At 44.8% G+C, this 17,888-nt stretch overlaps 1 protein-coding gene across 1 annotated transcript in view; it reads right to left on the bottom strand.

Moving 5' to 3' along the window:
• Positions 1-1,866: 1,866 nt before the first annotated feature.
• The window catches only part of ATG13 (autophagy related 13), a 36,119-nt gene continuing 20,097 nt past the window's right edge, over positions 1,867-17,888 (bottom strand). Inside the window, exons 6-17 of the mRNA XM_042781748.1 lie at positions 15,280-15,320; positions 14,254-14,350; positions 13,807-13,905; positions 12,846-12,939; positions 9,263-9,361; positions 8,438-8,521; positions 7,904-8,040; positions 5,641-5,755; positions 4,958-5,035; positions 4,645-4,761; positions 3,763-3,891; positions 1,867-1,944 (exon numbers count right to left, since the gene is read on the bottom strand). Of these exons, the coding sequence (XP_042637682.1) occupies positions 1,867-1,944; positions 3,763-3,891; positions 4,645-4,761; positions 4,958-5,035; positions 5,641-5,755; positions 7,904-8,040; positions 8,438-8,521; positions 9,263-9,361; positions 12,846-12,939; positions 13,807-13,905; positions 14,254-14,350; positions 15,280-15,320 (1,168 nt within the window). The remainder of the gene's footprint in view (positions 1,945-3,762; positions 3,892-4,644; positions 4,762-4,957; positions 5,036-5,640; positions 5,756-7,903; positions 8,041-8,437; positions 8,522-9,262; positions 9,362-12,845; positions 12,940-13,806; positions 13,906-14,253; positions 14,351-15,279; positions 15,321-17,888) is intronic.

Here is a 17,888-nt window from a genome sequence, read left to right as displayed (position 1 = left end):
GTACAGGCCAACAACCAGGAGTCCGAGGACTGCTGGGGATAATGGCTAGCAGGCCTTTTGATCCAAAGCCTTGACAAGACAGCTGAGATGGGAGCTTACCACCCTTTTCAGCCCCGGGGGTAAATGGGGATTGCTTTAGCAGGCCATGGGTATGGCCCCCACAGTGCATACACAGGCTGGGCTCAGCCTCAGCTGAGATAGCAGAGCCTGTGGCAGGCCTGGAGGTCAGCCTTTAGGTGGAAACAGCATTACATGCAGTTTACTAACAAGCAGTTGAGAGCCACCTGTTCCACTGGAGAACAGCTGTTGCCAAAGAACATCCAGGTGGACCAGGAGGAACAGGCAGGCCGAGTTCTCCTTGGCCAGGGCTGCTAGTTAGGCTGAGAAAGGGACAGATGGCAGCTGAGTGAGGCTAGGCACTTGACTTAATCAAGTAATAATACCTGAAGGGTAAGTCAATCATATGCCCAGCTTTGGTTTCTCAACAAGGAACCAATCCAACTAGTGAACCCCAAAACAGTGTGTAGGCCCTGGGATGAAAGGGTGGTGGTAGCCAGGCAGGCCCAAGTGGAAAGAAGGAAAAGGTCCCCAGCCCTGTCCCAAGGATCAGGAGCAAGTACACCAGCAGCAGGGATGCCTGGCCTTCTCTAGTCCACTGGGGGCACGTACAATGCCTCTGAGCACTGGGTGTGGCACAGCTCTGCAGAGTCACCACATTTAGCACCCAAGATTTCCTGGGCTGTCAGAAAAGAGTCAGTTGCTCTACAGAAGCAGGGAAGACTCAAGGCTCTCCACAGGAATATGGAGGTGTCCAAGATAAAGCCTACTGTCAGTTCACATGCAGCACTTCTGGGAGGCTGCTCTGCCCTATTCTTGGATCCCCTTCTTCTATGTCATGGAAAGGAGGATCCTCAGAGCAGTAATCCGGATTCTGAGGAAGCAGCACAGGAGGCAGCCCCGACTCCAGGAAGAGGCCCTCCAACTTCCCCAAGTGAAAGCAGCTAACTCCAAACATATTTTCTCTATAAAATATCTGACTTCTCTGGAAGTAATAAATATTTTCTGTATTCTATAACCAAAGAGCAACAAAGGGAGTGGGGAGGGGAGGAAAAGAGAAGATCCTCTGCTATGACTCCCAGGGCAGGATTCTAGAGACGCAACATTCAGTTTCCACCTCCCATGTAGCCGAGGAGCGGGACACAGCAGCCACCAGGGCTGCTCGGAGCCTATAAGGGATGGGCTGACACAATCTTCAGCAGTGGGGTTGGCTGGCTTTGGAGCGCTCATTGTCTTGGACAAGCAAGCCTCTGATGTTGCTAAAAGTAGAGGCCCAGGGAGCAGAGAGGAGCGAGAGGGGGCGAGAAAGAGGAAGAGGATACCAGGAACTAACGGATATACCACAGACTAGAGGACCCCTTCTTTCCTTCCTCCTGGCACTGTCTCCTTCCTTTTTCTGCCTCCACACCAGTCTCTGGGCCACCAGCTGGAATGTCTAGTGGTTGATGGTAATGGTAGGTGAGTGGCCAGCTGCAGACAGACCCAGGGCAGGAGGCTGGAAGCAGGCAGATGGGACTCCGCCCTTTGTGAAGCAGTGGAAGCAGATGGCCCTGCCAAGGGCCTTTTTGTTACAAAGGGTTTTTCCATCTCCAAGGCCAGAGGACAAGCCTCTCAAATGCTAATACTGGGCTTGACTACAGCCAAGAGTCTCCAGGCGGTGTGAGAGCAGGACTTCCCAATCCTCCCAGGACCTTCTTCCCTCTGTCAGCTTGGAGCAGTATGAGGAATGGGTGTAGCTGATGAGAAGGTGGCTCTGTCTCCTGGTATCACAAAAAAGGGGATGCAGCCAGTACTCGAGGACACCATCTTTTACTGCAGGGTTTCTACAAAGGCATCAAATTCTCTGACATTCTTCTCGTGCACAGCCAGCTTCTCTGGTAATGAGTCCTGCAGTGGAAGTGGGGAGAAAAGCTCTTATCAGGTAGGGAGGGCCCTGAGGATGCAGCCAGTCCAGCCACCTGAGCTAAGGAAGGCAGTGAGGCTGAGCCCAGTTCAGCACTGCTGGCTGAGGGTAGGGAGAATACAGGGCAGCTAAGTGGGCCCAGGACCATGGGGTCATGTCCACCGGTGCTCTGAGCGGACTGTGGGGGATTGACAGAGCAGCCCAGAGAACCCAAGCAGGCCAACCCAGTGAGATGGAAAAGGAACAAGCCCAGGACAGGACACTGTGGAGAAATAAAACGTGAACTATCCTTGGCACAGATTAAACTGATACTGGGGCACGAGAGAGCACCTAGAGCTCCACAGAATACCACGTGTTTGTGGAACATTTCTTCACACACATCACTGGGCGTCAGAATCCCCTGGGAGCACAGGAACGAGGCAGGCCCTGCCACACTCCCCAAAAATTCTGATGCAGCGGGTCTGTGACAGGGCCTGGGACTCTGCATTTTTTAACAAGCTGAGGAGGGGGATGGATCAGAGATGAAGGAGAACCACAAACGAGAGAAGCGTAGGAAAGCAGAACCACAAGGAGTCAGTATAAGACAACTGAGCGGCGGCGGCCAATAGTAACTGCCCTCGTGTGTCAACTCTATAAAAAAGAAAAAACAGACCCTGTCCAGGTGCCCTGTCTCCACTGATGAATAAATAAGCAAAAACTGATCTGAGGAGTCTGACCATCACAGGAAGACTTCCTGGGTTAGGCAGTGGCATAAGGTACTTGGGAGAGGTCAGGTGCCACAAGCACCCAGTTAGCATGTTGGCTGTGGCATCCCTTGGAGGACACTCAGACCCCATTTCCTTCCAAGTGCACTTCAAATGAGAGGCAGGGGAGTGGTTTAAGGCCTTAATTCAAGAGCCAGACTCTTTGAGGTCAAAGCCTTGGTCTGCCTGACTATGTGACCTTGGGCAAGTTAGTCAATCACAGGAATTAACCATGGTAATTAATTGTGCTGGTTTCCTCATTGGTCCACTGGGGATAAGAAAACATACCGCTTGATTGCTGAGGATTCATGTAAGGTGCTTAGCAAACTGCCTGGCACCTTGGAAGCCTCAATAAGTATTAGTAGTGATGGTAAGCACTGTAGTATCACTATTACCATTGCACATGCTTTTCTGTCTAAAGTAAATCAAGGGCATCTACCCCTGGGGCCTATAATTTCTGTGGAGGAAGTGAAATGCTCCCTTAGGTAGAACCACCTTGACTTCTCATGGCATAAGGCAGCCTGGGCCCTCTTCTGCCCTTCAGAGGCAGGAAGCAGGAAATACCCTAAGCAAGGGTATGGTAGTTACAATTTGTATCAGGACCTCTGGCTAAACATGAGACCCACTGGCTGAGGGAATGAGCTCTAGTACTCAGGACCTTCATCCTCTGTCCTGGCATCTGCCTGGCAAACTAAAGAGCTGAATGCAAAGCAACTGCTGGAGTAGCTTGACTCTGTGGCATCAGCCAGTGGAAGACACCAGGCACAGAATGACAGCAGTGCATGTCTGAGTAATGCTGAGCTGTGCAAAGAAAAGAGGAACTGAACACAAGCAAATTTAAGACAATGATTGCCAGATACAATGGAAATCTCAAGAGTGATCAAAAAGAGATAATGGTCTAAATTTATCTTTCCTGCTTCAGGAAAGATAGGAGGTGTGTGTGTGTTGGGGTTGAGGAAGGTAATAGGAAGAAACTTCCAGGCCTGTGAAACAGGAGTGAACATCAAATGGGGATGGGAGGTCAGAGGATGAGGTCTAGCAGGGGAAGGGCTTCCATACCAAGTCCTCAGCCATGGACTGTGCCCCAATGTCTATGGAGAGACTGCTCAGCTGAGGGGGGTTCTGAAATTCACGATAGAAGGTCCCCAAGTCCATTGGAAGAATGTCGTCTTTAGAAAAAGCTGGTTTCTTCAAAAACAAGACAAATCCAGTTTAGCCTCTACTTTGGACCACAGAAGAAAATGCAGGGGAGAGGAGCTACAAAGGGATACTCACTCAGGCACAAACAGACCTTAGTAGCTATCTGGGAAATTCCCATTTGGAGCATTACTTTCTGAATGGCAACCAAAGACTAGATATAAATAAATAGCCTTACTGCCCATGGGCCTCCAAATATCTCCCCAAACAGGGTTCTGGGCAGGTTCCCCCCCGTCCTACCATCTTTGTCTGCACCAGCCCACCTAATCCCTAGAAGGAAATCCTTGTTTCCAAATACAGACCTTCTCTTCACTTATCAACACGGCTGAGTGTCCAAAGACCAGGTTGTTAAGCAAAATTGGCATTATGTGAAAATGGAGGATGACCACATCAGATCACAAAATGGATGACTACAAAAATAATGACTATATCATTTCATAACTGCCAAATTACATCATTCCGTAACTGACAAACCAAGAATCATGGCCCAGCCAAATTGACACATAACCTTAACCATCACAGCCAAAGTTACTCTCGCCTTGAAACTTGCCTTTCATTCTCGCCAGATGTATGTCATTAATGTGCAAAATAGATTCCTTACTATTGTCATAAATGCAAAATGTCAGATAACAATATAGTCGGTAAGTGAGGAGAAGGTGTACTTTGACAGAAAGTGATTGCTGGTGGCTTCGAGGTTGGTTTCCCCCAGGACAGCAAGGGTCAAGGAATCTGATGACAACTTACGAAGTCGATCATCACAAAGTCGTCGTGAGTATTGCCACTGCTGCCCCCACTGGAGCCCTCAGAGTGGAGGCTGCCTTGGAGAGGAGATCCAGTCTCTGGGGAATCTGGAGGATTCACCTGTTACAGGTTGCAGGATGAGGCAGAATTAGGGTTGGCTCTGTGAACTGGATGCCAGTTACTGCCAATAATCTGGCTACAAATCCCTGAGCCCTGGGGAATGGATTACAGTCTGTGGAGGACCAGAGACTGGCCCAGGAAGGACGCCTTCTATGGTACTGCCTCACGGGAAACTCTCAGTCAACGGTGGGCTCACCATGGGATCAGCACCTTCCAGCTCCAAATTCTTGGGAGCAAACATGGCAAAGGGGATGTCTAAATTGGTCAGGGTCACCTGGAGAGACACAGGAGGAAAACATCAGGGCAGGACCCTCCCCAATCTTGCACACATCCCTTGTAGGCTGCTAGAGCCTGGGGGTCCAGCAACTCTGGCACACAGGCTGACCATGCTGTGCCTCAGGCTGCTGTCTTGTTGGAGACCCCAAGCTCCTCCCGCCTCCCTACTCCTCACTCTCCCTCTACTAGGATAAAGTCAGGACCCTAGGAATTCAGCTTTCGGAGTCTGGTCCACAGTAATTCAGTAACAACTGTGCTTGTCTGGCAGCGCTGAGGAGGATCTTCATAGCTGAAGTAAGGCTGAGGGAATGATATTTATAGAGCAACCATTTTATATTAAACAGTGTCTTGTCTCCTGCTCTAAGGTAAAGCTCAGATGATCACAGAAAAATAGTTCTTAACTCTTCTGAAGAGGTGTCATAGGCTATTAATGTTCTTCACAGAAAACTTTATACCCTCACACATATATGCACACACAAAATTTTGCATTTTGCACAACCAATTTCAGTGGTTCCAGAGACCCAAGGTTAAGAGCCCGGAGACACAGGGTTTCAACTCTGAAGGCTTAGAAATTCCCACAGGGGGCAGTGGCAGGAGAGTCACCTGGTTGACTGGTTTGTTGACAAAAGCTCCCACTTTCCGGACAAAGATAGTCTCGAGGACATCACGGGGGGAGGCCCGTCCTTCACTGCTGTTTGATACAGTTTCAGTATCCTCGCTGGAGAAGAAAGAGAAAGTTGTACCTCCCTCTCAATCCACAGCAGAGACTACATGGTGTGCCACCTATCTACCTTGTGGGGCTGCAGCCAGGGCAAGAGGTGGCCCTGCTGTCCCACCCACACAGGCAAAGGCAGCTGCTGCCATTCTGCCTTTTAAGTTGATAGCAGGGGCTGAGTTTCCTCCAGGAACTAAGAATTATGCATATGTGAATAGAACTGAGTGTTAAAAGTGTGTAAAGCTTACATCAAATTTAACAGAAAATACCAACGGCAAGCAGCTACGATGCACATGGCAATCACATGAAGCAGGCAAGCAGCTGTTGTAAACAACCATCATTTTACTGTCACTCTGTTACATGGCCAAAGCCAGTGTTTTAGCTTTTCTTCCTCTATTTTGGTTATCTAAAAGTACAAGACTGTATGGTGTCCAGTGTAATAATAAATGTAAGCCTGGCCTCACAAGGCACAATGACATTTTTCAAAAGTCACAAATTTGATTCCTTTAAGAGTCAGGGCTCTCTCCCCACTTGACAAATTGTCAGGGCTGAGGCTCTTGGTCTCACCATGTGAGACTCTTGGTGCATGTATCATGTTTCCCCTCCCTTCCTGCCCCGACCTTCCCTTTATTCTGACCACTCTTTGAACATATTCAGTTGGGCTGCTGCCACCCTCTCCTTCCCTAGCCCTCCAGACTGACTCCTGGATGATGGGGGGCGGGGAGGCTCTAAGCAGCAGAAATAAGGACTCATACTGAGGCTGGCCAGAGCAGCAGTCACAGCCCTGCAGGTGGCGGGGACAGGAAAGGTCCTCTGCCAAAGCAGGGACCCAAGGCAAAGAGAATTCCGTGGACTCAGTCACTGGGATCAGGTGTGAGGAAGACACCTTACAGCCTGCAGTCCAGAACCTCCTACACAGGGCCCTTTGTCTTTAACTACTCTTGGACATGTCCCAGGAGTCAAGGCTCAGAAAACTAGAAAGTAAACTGACTAACGGATCTTCCAGCAAGAGACGAAATGAGAGGATTTGAAGCTTGAGAAGCCATGAATAAAAGAAATTATTTTTCCTGAAGGATGGTATCAAAAAACAAAACAAGACAAAAAAACTTCCCCCAAAATTCCCCTCCTAGAACCATTTCACCGTGGGAATGAAAAAACGTCTCAGGAATTTCTATTATCAGAAAGTTCACTGAGGATGTGGTAGGGCGATGCAACCTCATCTCTGGGGCCTTCCCACTCAAGGGAGGGCAGGGCAGGTCAAGACAGCTCTCAGCTTCCCAAGAAAAAAACTATGAGCGTAATGGAAAGAAAGCCTGGGCTGTGGAGTCAGAGGACCTGGGCTCCAGTTCTAGGAGTGATCTCAGGCAGATGAGTTAACCCTGCTGAGACCCTCTCCTCTAGCAGCAGGGAGTTCTGCAGAATGGGATTCTAAGAACTTTCACTTTTTACCTAATTATGGTCTTCATATTTAGCATTTTATTTCTGTAAGCAAAAAAGGCAAAGACTTAAAATGGTATTTTTAAAATGAGGAATAACAGTTATTTCCAAGGGAACTCCATGAGGATCGAGCAGAGCAGGGGAAAAAAAAAAATTAATGCCAATTACAATCACAGATGCATTGTGGCCCCGGACTTCAGGGTTTTGGTAACCCTCGGAAGGAAGATGGGGCAATCTACTTCCATAGTGATACTGCCTTGGAAACCCAAGGAGGGGTCGCTGTGAGTCAGTTCCGACTCGATGGCACATAACAACAACAACTAGGAGACAGAGGGACTAACTCCAAGGCTAAGAGGAAAGCATCTGAAGACCCCTTCACTGGATGAGGTGCCAAGAACCATGCCCCTGCTCTTTCCTATCAGCAGCCACGCTTCAGGCTGGTTTTTACACACTAGCTGATGCCTAGGCTCCTGTGACTGGCTAACAATACCAGAAGGCAGACCCAACTGCCCTGACTATGGTGACTCCTGACCAGACTCCAGAAGTGAAATTAATTTGAAAACTTTAAGGATTCCAGATTTTGAGCACAAATGCTAAGCCAGAGCCAAGGCTAGAAGCCAGTCTGTACTGACACCAAATGAGCACCTGTGTGTCAGGGAGGGCAGGCCCCTGGCTGCCCTAGCAGGGTCAGAACCAAGATGGCTGGAAACTCACCTGCTGGAAGGTGTGGCAGCACAGTGGGCCCCATCAGAAGGGGTGTAGGTTGCCAATCTGTCCTGGTCAGCCTGGGCACCGTGGGCAGGCTGGTTGGGAGCAAGGGGCACCCCGCCTTCTTTCCCAGGAACCATTAGCTTTGGTGAAAGAAAGAGTTACAGTGAATCATGGCAATGTCAGCCAGGAGGGGAATGTTACATTCTGGCATGATGGTATCTGCTCTCAAGCTTTTGTGTCACAAATCTTGCCACCAAATGGGCAGGACACTCTGGATTTTTATCCTCTCTGGGACCCAGTTAAGGGAAGACACGTGGCAATGACTACAGATGGAGAAAAGGGGGGACAGAGAGAACACCTGAGAACGTCTTCTTTCCTTTCCCCTTGCGTTCACAGCGAGTCATGTCAGTCTTCCAAAGTGACCGAAGAGCTCTGCTTCCGAACACTTAGAACACTTGTCTTCAGAGTCCCCTCAACTGTCTTCCGGCAGGAAAGGGAGCAGGGAAACCCCATGGTCCTCCCCACCTTTAAAGATACCTGGTGAGGGTGTGTAGCATTTAAGCCAGCAGCAAACACTACTGGATAAGCCAGGTCAGCTGATCCAATGCCCAGGGCAGCAGGCTGATAGGAAAGGCGAGAGCTTGAGAGCTAAGCAAAAGAAAAACAAATAGGGGCAGAGGAGAAGAGGAGGAGAAAACAGGCTACCCTAGCACATGACTAATGATCTCCATCAGCAAAGAGATCAGGAAGGCCCCCAGCCCAAAGCCCCAAGGCCTGATGGATGGATTAAAAACAGACCAGGCCACTGTTTCAAGATAAGAAAACAGAGACTTGTTTGTCCTGGGATTCCCTGCTCTGGAGCCTCCCAAAGGCCTTAATGAGCTGTGGCTCGTAGGCTCCCCAGGGGCTCAAGCTGACTGTTGCGTTTCAAGCCCAGCAGATCTGTGGAGCACAAGCCTGGGCAGAACTTGGAGCCAAAGTAATCCGTTTTCCAAAGTCATGCTATTTTCTTCTTTGTCCTTGAGGTCCCTTTGAAACACACCCTCCATCACCTCTGTGCATGGGAGGGTTCCTATTTATATTTTAAAAAGAAAGAATACCAGTTTGGGGCTGTTTACTTGAAAATAAGATATAAATAACACTGTGTATTTTTTTACATCAATGGAAGAAGGAGGGGAAAATGAGAAATCCTATTCTGGGCTACTGTGCTGTGCTATGTCCTGTTAAAATCAATTACAAGCCTCAAAATAATCCTATAGCGCACTTGGGACATTTAAATAACTGTACTCTGTACTTTAGTTAAGAGTTTTAAATAAAAAGACGCCATCTGATTATAGCCCCTTCTTCCCATTACAGACTCACTTGATGGGAAAAGGTCAGTCCTGCCATGGGGACCCTCAGAGTGTCCGTCACCACAGGAGTAGGGGTCTGAAAATGTGCCTTTGTGACAGTAAACACACACTGTGCACAGATACACACAGACAGGAAAGACAAGAAAAGAAAAAAGAGAAGAAACTTGAGAAAGAAGTGGAAAAACTCTGGGAAGGGGCAGTAGCAACAGAGGGTGGGTGGGCGATGGGAAGTCAGGTCAGGCAGGAGAGAGCTGCTGTCTGTCTGCAGAGAAGGACAGCTTGGAAGGGTCTGGACAAGTGACGTTTAGCCCAGCGTGCTCCTCTGTGCGCCTGTCTCCCTGACGAGCAGGTGGAAAACAAAGCTCAGTCAAGCTGGCATGACTTGGCAAAACACAGAAACCTGAACCAGGCATCAGTCAAAAAAAAAAAAAAAAAGTGGCAGTTAAAGAACAGTCACTAACAGAAATGGCCTCAGAGCAGATGTGAGGTGCACTGAGGATGAATGGGGATGCTGAAGCGGTCATGTTAGACTGGAACCCTTTTATTACATGGGACCCAGAATCTGCAGGGAAACAGCTGACATTTTTAGTTGTTGTTGTTGTTGTTGTTATGTGCCGTCAAGTCGGCCCCGATTTTTAGTTAGAACTTTAAATAGCTGCACTTTCCTACGTCATCCCAGGGAAGGCAGGTGGGTGTACAGAGTGTGTGTGTCCTTACACTGCCCAATGGTATGGGAGACCTTAAAAGAGCAAAAGCTAGGGCACTTCCAAAACTCTTACAATTTTAAAACTAATAATGGGTAGATGATTTAATCCTTGCTGTTCCATTTTTAAACTTCACCAATTAGCTAATAAATGCTTAGAACTAGAGGTAGAACCTACAATGGTAGATTCAAAGTCACAACTATCTCTTGACTCAACTCTATGTCCAGAAGACACATTGGCCCAAGCACTCTTACTTTGTTGGCAAAACAAACAACATCACATTAACAAGTATTTATTGGACACTAGAAAAAGCTCAACATGAAGTTTTTGAATAATTATGCAAGTCCCTAGTTAAACCAAGGAAGAAACCATTCTAGTATTAACAGAGATGAAGATAACTGAAAGGCAAAGGATTTTCTCTCACTGTTCGACTACCAAGGTTCAGAATGTGTATTTCTGCCCTAAACTGCACCAGCCACGATCAGAGAGAGGTGTTAAGGGAGCACCCACTGCCAGGGCTCACCCAGAGGTGCACAGTGTTGATAAGATCATGGCATGATCTAGCTTTAAACTGTGATGAGACACAGTGGCAAATGATACCATGAAAGAGATATGCAGTCCCTACATAGGCCAATAGACCTTTAGTAAGCATCAGGTACAGGAACGAGCTTCCCAATTTACTTTTGGGGTCAAATTTCCACCGAATCACTGTATCAGAAAGAGAGACAAACTGATTTGCTATGGCTAGCCTGTCCATCCCTTATACCTCCCAAGTTACAGCTTTTTTTTTTTTAAAACATTTTATTGTGATTTGGGTCAGAGTTTACAGAGCAAATTAGTTTTCCACACAACAATTCGTACACCTTCTGATTCGTGACATTGACTGCAATCTCCACAATGTAAAGGCACTCTCCCCACTTCCTCCCTGTGTTTACTGTTTCCATTCACCCATTTTTCCTATCCCTTCCTGCCTTCTGCGCTTTATCCCTTGGCAAATGCACTCTCTCTTTTTTTGTGTTTTTTTGTATCTCATATGTATGACTGTTGTAACCAGTGCATACCTCCCTGGTGTTACTGTTCACTTTATAGGCCTGCCTATCATTAGGCTAAAAGTTGAGCCATGGGGCCAAGTCACAACTTCTAAGTTACTGTTTGTGAATCTATCATTTGTAAAAGAAAATAAAACTGTTAAATGAACTCTAAATCTGACATATCCACATTTTGATGATCTAAAAAATAATCTACTCCCATTAATATGCACTTGTAAGAAAATGGGCTTTCCTCTCATTTTTGGCCAGTGTTGTCCTATGCCAAAAAGCATACTGGAAGCTTCCCTACCCTGTTGTTGTTGTTGTTGTTAGGTGCTATCAAGTTGGCTCAGTGACCCTACATGTAACAGAACAAAACACTGCCCTGTCATGTGCCATCCCAACAATCCTTGCTATACTTGAGCCCACTGTTGCAGCCACTGTGTTAATCCATCTCATTGAAGGTCTTCCCCTTCTTCGCCCACCCTACAGCAACATAAATACTGATTTACCCACACATATTAATGGGAGGAGGGGACTAACAATTCCTGTGCCTCCCAACCCAGACTGTCTAAGCAACTCTGGAATTTGGATCTTTGAACTCTAAACAAACTGGGAAAACAGAAAGAACAGATGTCTGCAGATGGTGCGATGTCATTCACTGAAACTTTTTTCTTAATTATAAAAAAAAAACAACCAACCAATGGAAAGGTTGGGTCCCCAAAGTAGGATGATGAAAAGGGATAATCTAGGGTTAATTTAAAGAACCAGGCAGTGCTTTGTTCTGTTGTACACAGGGTTGCTGAGCTGGAGCTGACTCAAAGGACCTGACAACAACAATTTAAGGTAATGTAGATCTGAGACAGGTCTAGAACAAACTGTCTAATGTGAAAGTGAAATAATAGAGATGGTAGGCAGATGGAGCAGGGATCAGGAGGCATTAAGGGAGAAGATGAATGATGTGGGATAGAAGGGAAGAACAGTGCCCCTGAAATTCAGTCAGCTGCCAAAAATGACTTCTTTGCAGTAGCTATCTCACCATCACGCACATTATACAATAAGACTACACAGATGCTTTTTCTTGGTAAGTGGAGAACGTGGTTTGGATATTGTGTTTTACTGAAACTGTGTTTGGCAATGAATACCAACTCAAATGGAAAAGTTGATGGCTAAAGAGGTCTGGGTAGGGAGTACAGATAGGTAGAACCTTAGGTCAACTATTAAGAAATACGGCACTACTGGTTTCTTACTGCCATTTTATGCTAAATAATTATTGGTTCCTTTGGGGATCCTTAAGGAGCTCTGGTGGCATAGTGCCTAAGGCATATTTGACTGTTAACCAGAAGGTTGGTGGTTCAAACCCATGAGCCACTCCACAGAAGGAAGACTGGGCAATCTACTTTCATAAAGATTTACCGCTTTGAAAAACCAAAGGAGGTCGCTATGAGTTGGAATTGACTTGATGGCAGTGGGATTGTTTTTGATTTTTGGGGCTACTTCCATTGTTACAAACGAAATCTATCACTTTAAAAGAGCAATAACTCCTTAATTAACAAGTGTAGGTTATAGTATTGCCCTGGTGTCAGAATGCGTTTGGAAATCTCTGACTGATTTTCTAGAGAATTATAAGATATAACTAAGAAAGTAAAGGTTACATGTAATCCTGCAGGTTAAGAATTGTTAAACTAGGAACACTGAAATATTACCTAGTGTATTAAAGCGCTCACCAGTCCCCAAAACAACTCCCTCAAAACAATCACAACCACCACCACAAGACACTACGTCCAAAATCTGACATCATTTCATAGGTCTCATATACATACCACATAACTCCTGCTGCCCCAGAACCTGTTTCCCCTACCTGAGATGGAGGGGAGGTGGAAAAAGAGGTGGTACACACTTCCTGAGAGTCTTCCACAGATGGATATGTAACTCCAGTGTCCTCACCAGCAGTTCTATAGGAAGGGGAAAAGAAAGAGCTTTGTGGTGGTGGCAATCAATTTCAGAAAGGACACAAAGGGAAATTAGATAGGAACGGAAACTGTGACAACAGTTGTTTCAGGCATTAAAGTTTAAGAGAATCCATGCCAAACTGGGAGTCAAAAATAGCAAACTGAAAATATCTCCTTGCAGATTTCAGAGTAGCAAGAAAGACACACTGAGACATTTCAAAACATTTTCAGAAGAGCAGCATCTAGAGGTCTGACTAAAGCTTTTTTATTTAAGCCAAATATCTTACCTGATCTATCATTTGAGAGAGAATTTTCTGGGCCAATATTGGGGGCAGACCAGGTCTTCAAAGAATTGTTAGTAGTAGACACTCAGTGAAAGAAAAGTTTAGAGCCTACAGACATCCTACCCAGCTCAGAAGCCCATCAACACATCCTTCTTAATACACAGCTACTCCAACCTCCAGAGAATTGTGTTTTCTGAGATCTAGGCCTGGAGACATTTTATTCTGATGTATAACTGAACAGCACCAGATGGCAACCTTGAAAACCATTAATTTGCCAAAGGACATTCCACAAATAACTGCCATTCTTGTAGTCCCTAAGTAAGCTGCTAGTGACAAAAGTCTCATTACTGCCATCAACATCCAAAATGTCTACAGATTTTCTCAGCCTTTCTGTGTACCTCAAGTCTTGGTGCACCTAACAGGCAACAGCAAGAAGGGAAGCTAGCCCCTCTATTTCTCTGTACATGGGGTCTCCATTAGTACCCCTATCCAGCCATGAGTTCTGATAAAGGTGCTTTATCTGCCCCTGAAAGATGGATGCATTTGCCTGGCTGCAGTTTGAGAGAGCACTTTTCACATTCCTCACCTGTAACTGCAGGGGTGCATAGGCGAGGAGCTGGGATAGGGACGGTCCACAAAGTGATCAATGATAATCCCCATGATAGGTGGGGTTCTCTCAAATTGCCTGCAATGCAATAAGTAGATTTTGCAATATTTGTTAGAATGCCTTTCAGCCCACCAAAGTCCTCAGAGGGTCCCTTGCTTTAGATCTGATGGCAGGCACTACCAGGGCCTTAATTATTGCACCCCTAAATATAAATCAACAATTTTATATTCTGGACAAACTGGCTGTGGGACACTCAAATCCTCCAGTCTGACAACTGCATGCTCTCTCTTGAATTTTTATTCTTCTGAGGGCTGATTTCAGATACAGTAAAGGTGAACTGTATGTTTACACTTGGTGTTGGGGTGGGCAGGGGAATGGATGAATATCTTTGGAAGAGTTCTTTTGGATTCTAAGACTCTTTCTCACCTGGTAGACATGAATGCCAAGTTAATTCTGTAAGCACAAGAAAGAGTGATGGTGCCAACAGGGGTGCCCACTGTACCAACACGAACTGTTTGGAAGCCTAGGAGAAGAGAAAATTTATTAGCTTTTTTCCAAAGAACACTAGCACTATTCCCAGTGTGCCTCTTTCCCTGGGTCATTCAGCCTACCATCCAATCTCTGGCATTACTTGAACACCATGAGTGCAAAAGCCTCAATTTCTCCTCTCTCTGTAGTTTTATAAGGAGCTCTGGTAGCACAGTGCCTAAGGCATTTGACTGCTAACTAGAAGGTTGGCGGTTCAAGCCAACCAGCTGCTCCATGGAAGGAAGATGGGGCAATCTACTTCTGTAAAGATTTACTGCCTTGGAAACCTAATGGGGGTCACCGTGAGTCAGAATTGACTGGAAGGCAGAGAGTTTTTTTCGGGTTATTTTATATAGTTCTTTTTCTTTTACCTTTTTTGTAATTTTTCTACACTGACCCAATATTTACAGGTGAAACAGCATTCTATGAAAATAGCTTCCAAGAGGTGTAACAACCATTAGTCCCAAAGTCTGAGCAAGTCTGACCCAATCCTGTCCAAACATGTAACAATGCACAGTGAGAGAGAGAAAGGGCACTAGGAATGTTACACAAACACCTCAACTTATGAAGTAACTGCACACCCGCCCAAGCTGCTACCCCAGGCTAAGTATAAGGAAAAGTCAGGGCCCAGTTTTCCTTTTATTGGTTTTGTTTCTAATTTTTCAAAATTGTTGGTGTTCATCAGGAATATTTAACATGTTCATTGTACAAATCAGGAAAGCAGACAAAAAGGAAGAAAGCACTGAATTGCTGGAAATCTTGGGGAAAATTGGCTATCTCTGGGAGCTTGTTAGAGTATAGATATGCTTTCTAATCTTTTCCTTACTTATAGTACACATATTAAGATTACAGGCTATCTCTTAGTACAGGTAGCAACCAGGAGAGCTCTTAATACCACAAATGTGTTTGAACCTTCATACATACCTTCTCCTAAGCCATTCAGCTGAACTTCCCCAAAATAGATTCTACAGGAAAGAAGAAAAATAAGATTACCTGAATCTTTATGCTAATGACCTTTATAGACAAACCACCTGGAAACCAACCAACAAACAAAACAAATCCTTCCTTCCTCATCAGCATGAATACCTCTCCTGATGCAGCAACACTATTTAAATTGATTAAGCTGCAGGTACGGGGATATAGAGGGAGAGAACTGGTTAAGGAATGACAGAAATAAGACTATTCTAAAAACATAAACATAGTGGAGCCTTTCCATGCATCTTCCTGGGAAGGCCAATCAATATTAGCAAAAAGTCTGAATTAGTAAGTACTTAAAATGTATTGATATTTTTCAAGTCAAAAACTCACTGCTGTTGAGCTGGATCTGACTCATAGTGACCCCTCCTTGGGTTTCTGAGGCAGTTATCACTACAGAAGTAGATTGCCCCATCTTCCTTCCAAGGAATGGCTGGTGGGTTTGAACCGCCAGCCTTCTGGTTAGCAGTCAAATGCCTTAGGCACTACGCTACCAGAGCTCCTATTAGCATTGTTAAAAATTAAACATATACGTGGGTTTATTCAATATATATGAAGCTCCAACAATGTACGAAGTTATTAGATGTTAGGGACAAGGTAACGAGAAATAAGACATTCTGGGATCTCAGACATTCTGAGATCTGGAATAGGAGAAAAGATATGTAATAAATATCTGAAATAACACATGAAGGAGACAGACAACATAAAGCAGAGCTGGGCAAATTTTTTTTTAAAGGGAGTTTTTTTTTTTTAAAGGGCCAGAGAGTACATATTTCAGGTCTCTGGGTCACATAGTATCACAACTACTCAACTTGCTGCTGTACAGCAGAAGTGACCATATACAGTATATAAACAAGCAGGCATGGCCTTGTTCTGAAAAAAAGCTTTATTTACAAAAATAAGCAGTTGGTCTGCTGACCCCTGCCATACAATAATAATGTTAATAAAGTGTTGCCAAACAGAAATCCCCTGAGTTATCCCTGATAAAGAGCTGACTGTCAGCACACTGCTCATATGAATATTGGTGAAGTGCTTAAAATAACCTGATTACGTTTAATTTTCTCTTGGGTATACTCTGTTTACACTATTTTTATACTAAGATAAAGTTTTCTTCACAAAATAGTAGACAATAAAACTTTAATCAACCTTGATGAACAGCAAATACAGAATGAGTTGTTTCATAACTATAATTCTACAGAAAAATAGCATGATAATACAGCTCAAAAAAACAAAGACAAGGCTATACTTCAATGTTGAAGGTTATACAGTTAACCTGCTGACAACAGTATAAAAAGGAAAAAAAAAGAAAAGAGATGCAAATCTATCTCTAAGATCACCTACCTCTCTGTGGTTTAAGCCACAATTATTTGCATCAAAAAGGACTTGTGACTGATAAACATACAGTGAGCAATACAGTATTACTGTAGCAGTGTAGGTTGGCTACTTATAAAAGAATCAAAGAGAAAGAGGATTTAGTACCAGCAAATGGCAGGTAAGAGAATTTTTTTACTGTATTTGAATAAGAGTCTAATAATTTTCAAATGAAACTCTCAATTTTAAACCTGGGAAGACAACAAAATTTTATTAAATAAACATGGTCAGGGTTACTTGATTACTGCAAAGAAAATCATAGCATGATTTGGTAACTATTTTTAGGAACTGGATTGTTAAGTTTCTTCTCCTTAGTCACTCCATCCTGCTGCATTAACTCTAAAAATCACTTCTATACATTTAAACTTCCTGCTCTGAAACCAATGGCTTGTCACTAAGATAAATGAAAGGAGCCATAGATGATCTGGGAACTCTGTGGTTAAGGGCTCAGCTGCTAACCCAAGGTTCAAACGTGCCAGCTGCTCTGTGGAAGAAAGCTGTGACTCCATAAAGTACTTCCTGTCTTGGAAACCCTATGCTGCAGTTCTCCTCTGTCCCACAGGGTCACTGAGAGTCAGAATCACTTGGGCAATAGGTTTGGGTTTTGTGGTTAAGCTCCAATGCTCTGCTCTCACTTTCCTGTGTATTACCTGCTCCACCACTCTGGGCCATTTGATAATCTGAGTACAGATCATACTTCACCCCCTCACCCCTGTCTTTGTACTCTCCATCTGGACTGCTCATTCTCTATCACTCCTATCAGCTAAAATTGTCTTTGCCCTAAGGTCCAGCTCAAATGCCACTTCCTCCATGAAGCCTGTCCTGTTTTTGCTACCTACAATGAACTTTTCCTTCCTCTCTGTAATCCCAGTACTTTTTCCCTGATACTGCTATGCAGATTTCAAAATCTGCTTTTATTATAAATTTATGCACGTACCCAATTGTTTCCCCCATAAGAATAGAAACACCATTACAGCAGAGACTATACCATAGTTCTTCCTTGCACCTTTTCTCCTTGCATTAAAAAGGCATTTAATAAATATGTGTTGAGGTGGAATACTAAAAGGAACATCCTCAAAGAAATGTTAATCAGTTCCTTATAATGAAGAACTTAAATTAAATTCAATTTAGTTAGACAGACAATTTTAATTTAACCTAAAATACAGAAGTCCACGTGTACAGCCTCC

Source organism: Orycteropus afer, unplaced genomic scaffold, assembly GCF_000298275.1.
Source record: "Orycteropus afer afer isolate SDZICR_OR568_19922 unplaced genomic scaffold, OryAfe1.0 scaffold00165, whole genome shotgun sequence".
Classification (NCBI taxonomy): Eukaryota; Metazoa; Chordata; class Mammalia; order Tubulidentata; family Orycteropodidae; genus Orycteropus; species Orycteropus afer.
Note: the sequence above shows the minus strand (reverse complement) of the source record. Positions and strands in the feature narration are given on the sequence as shown.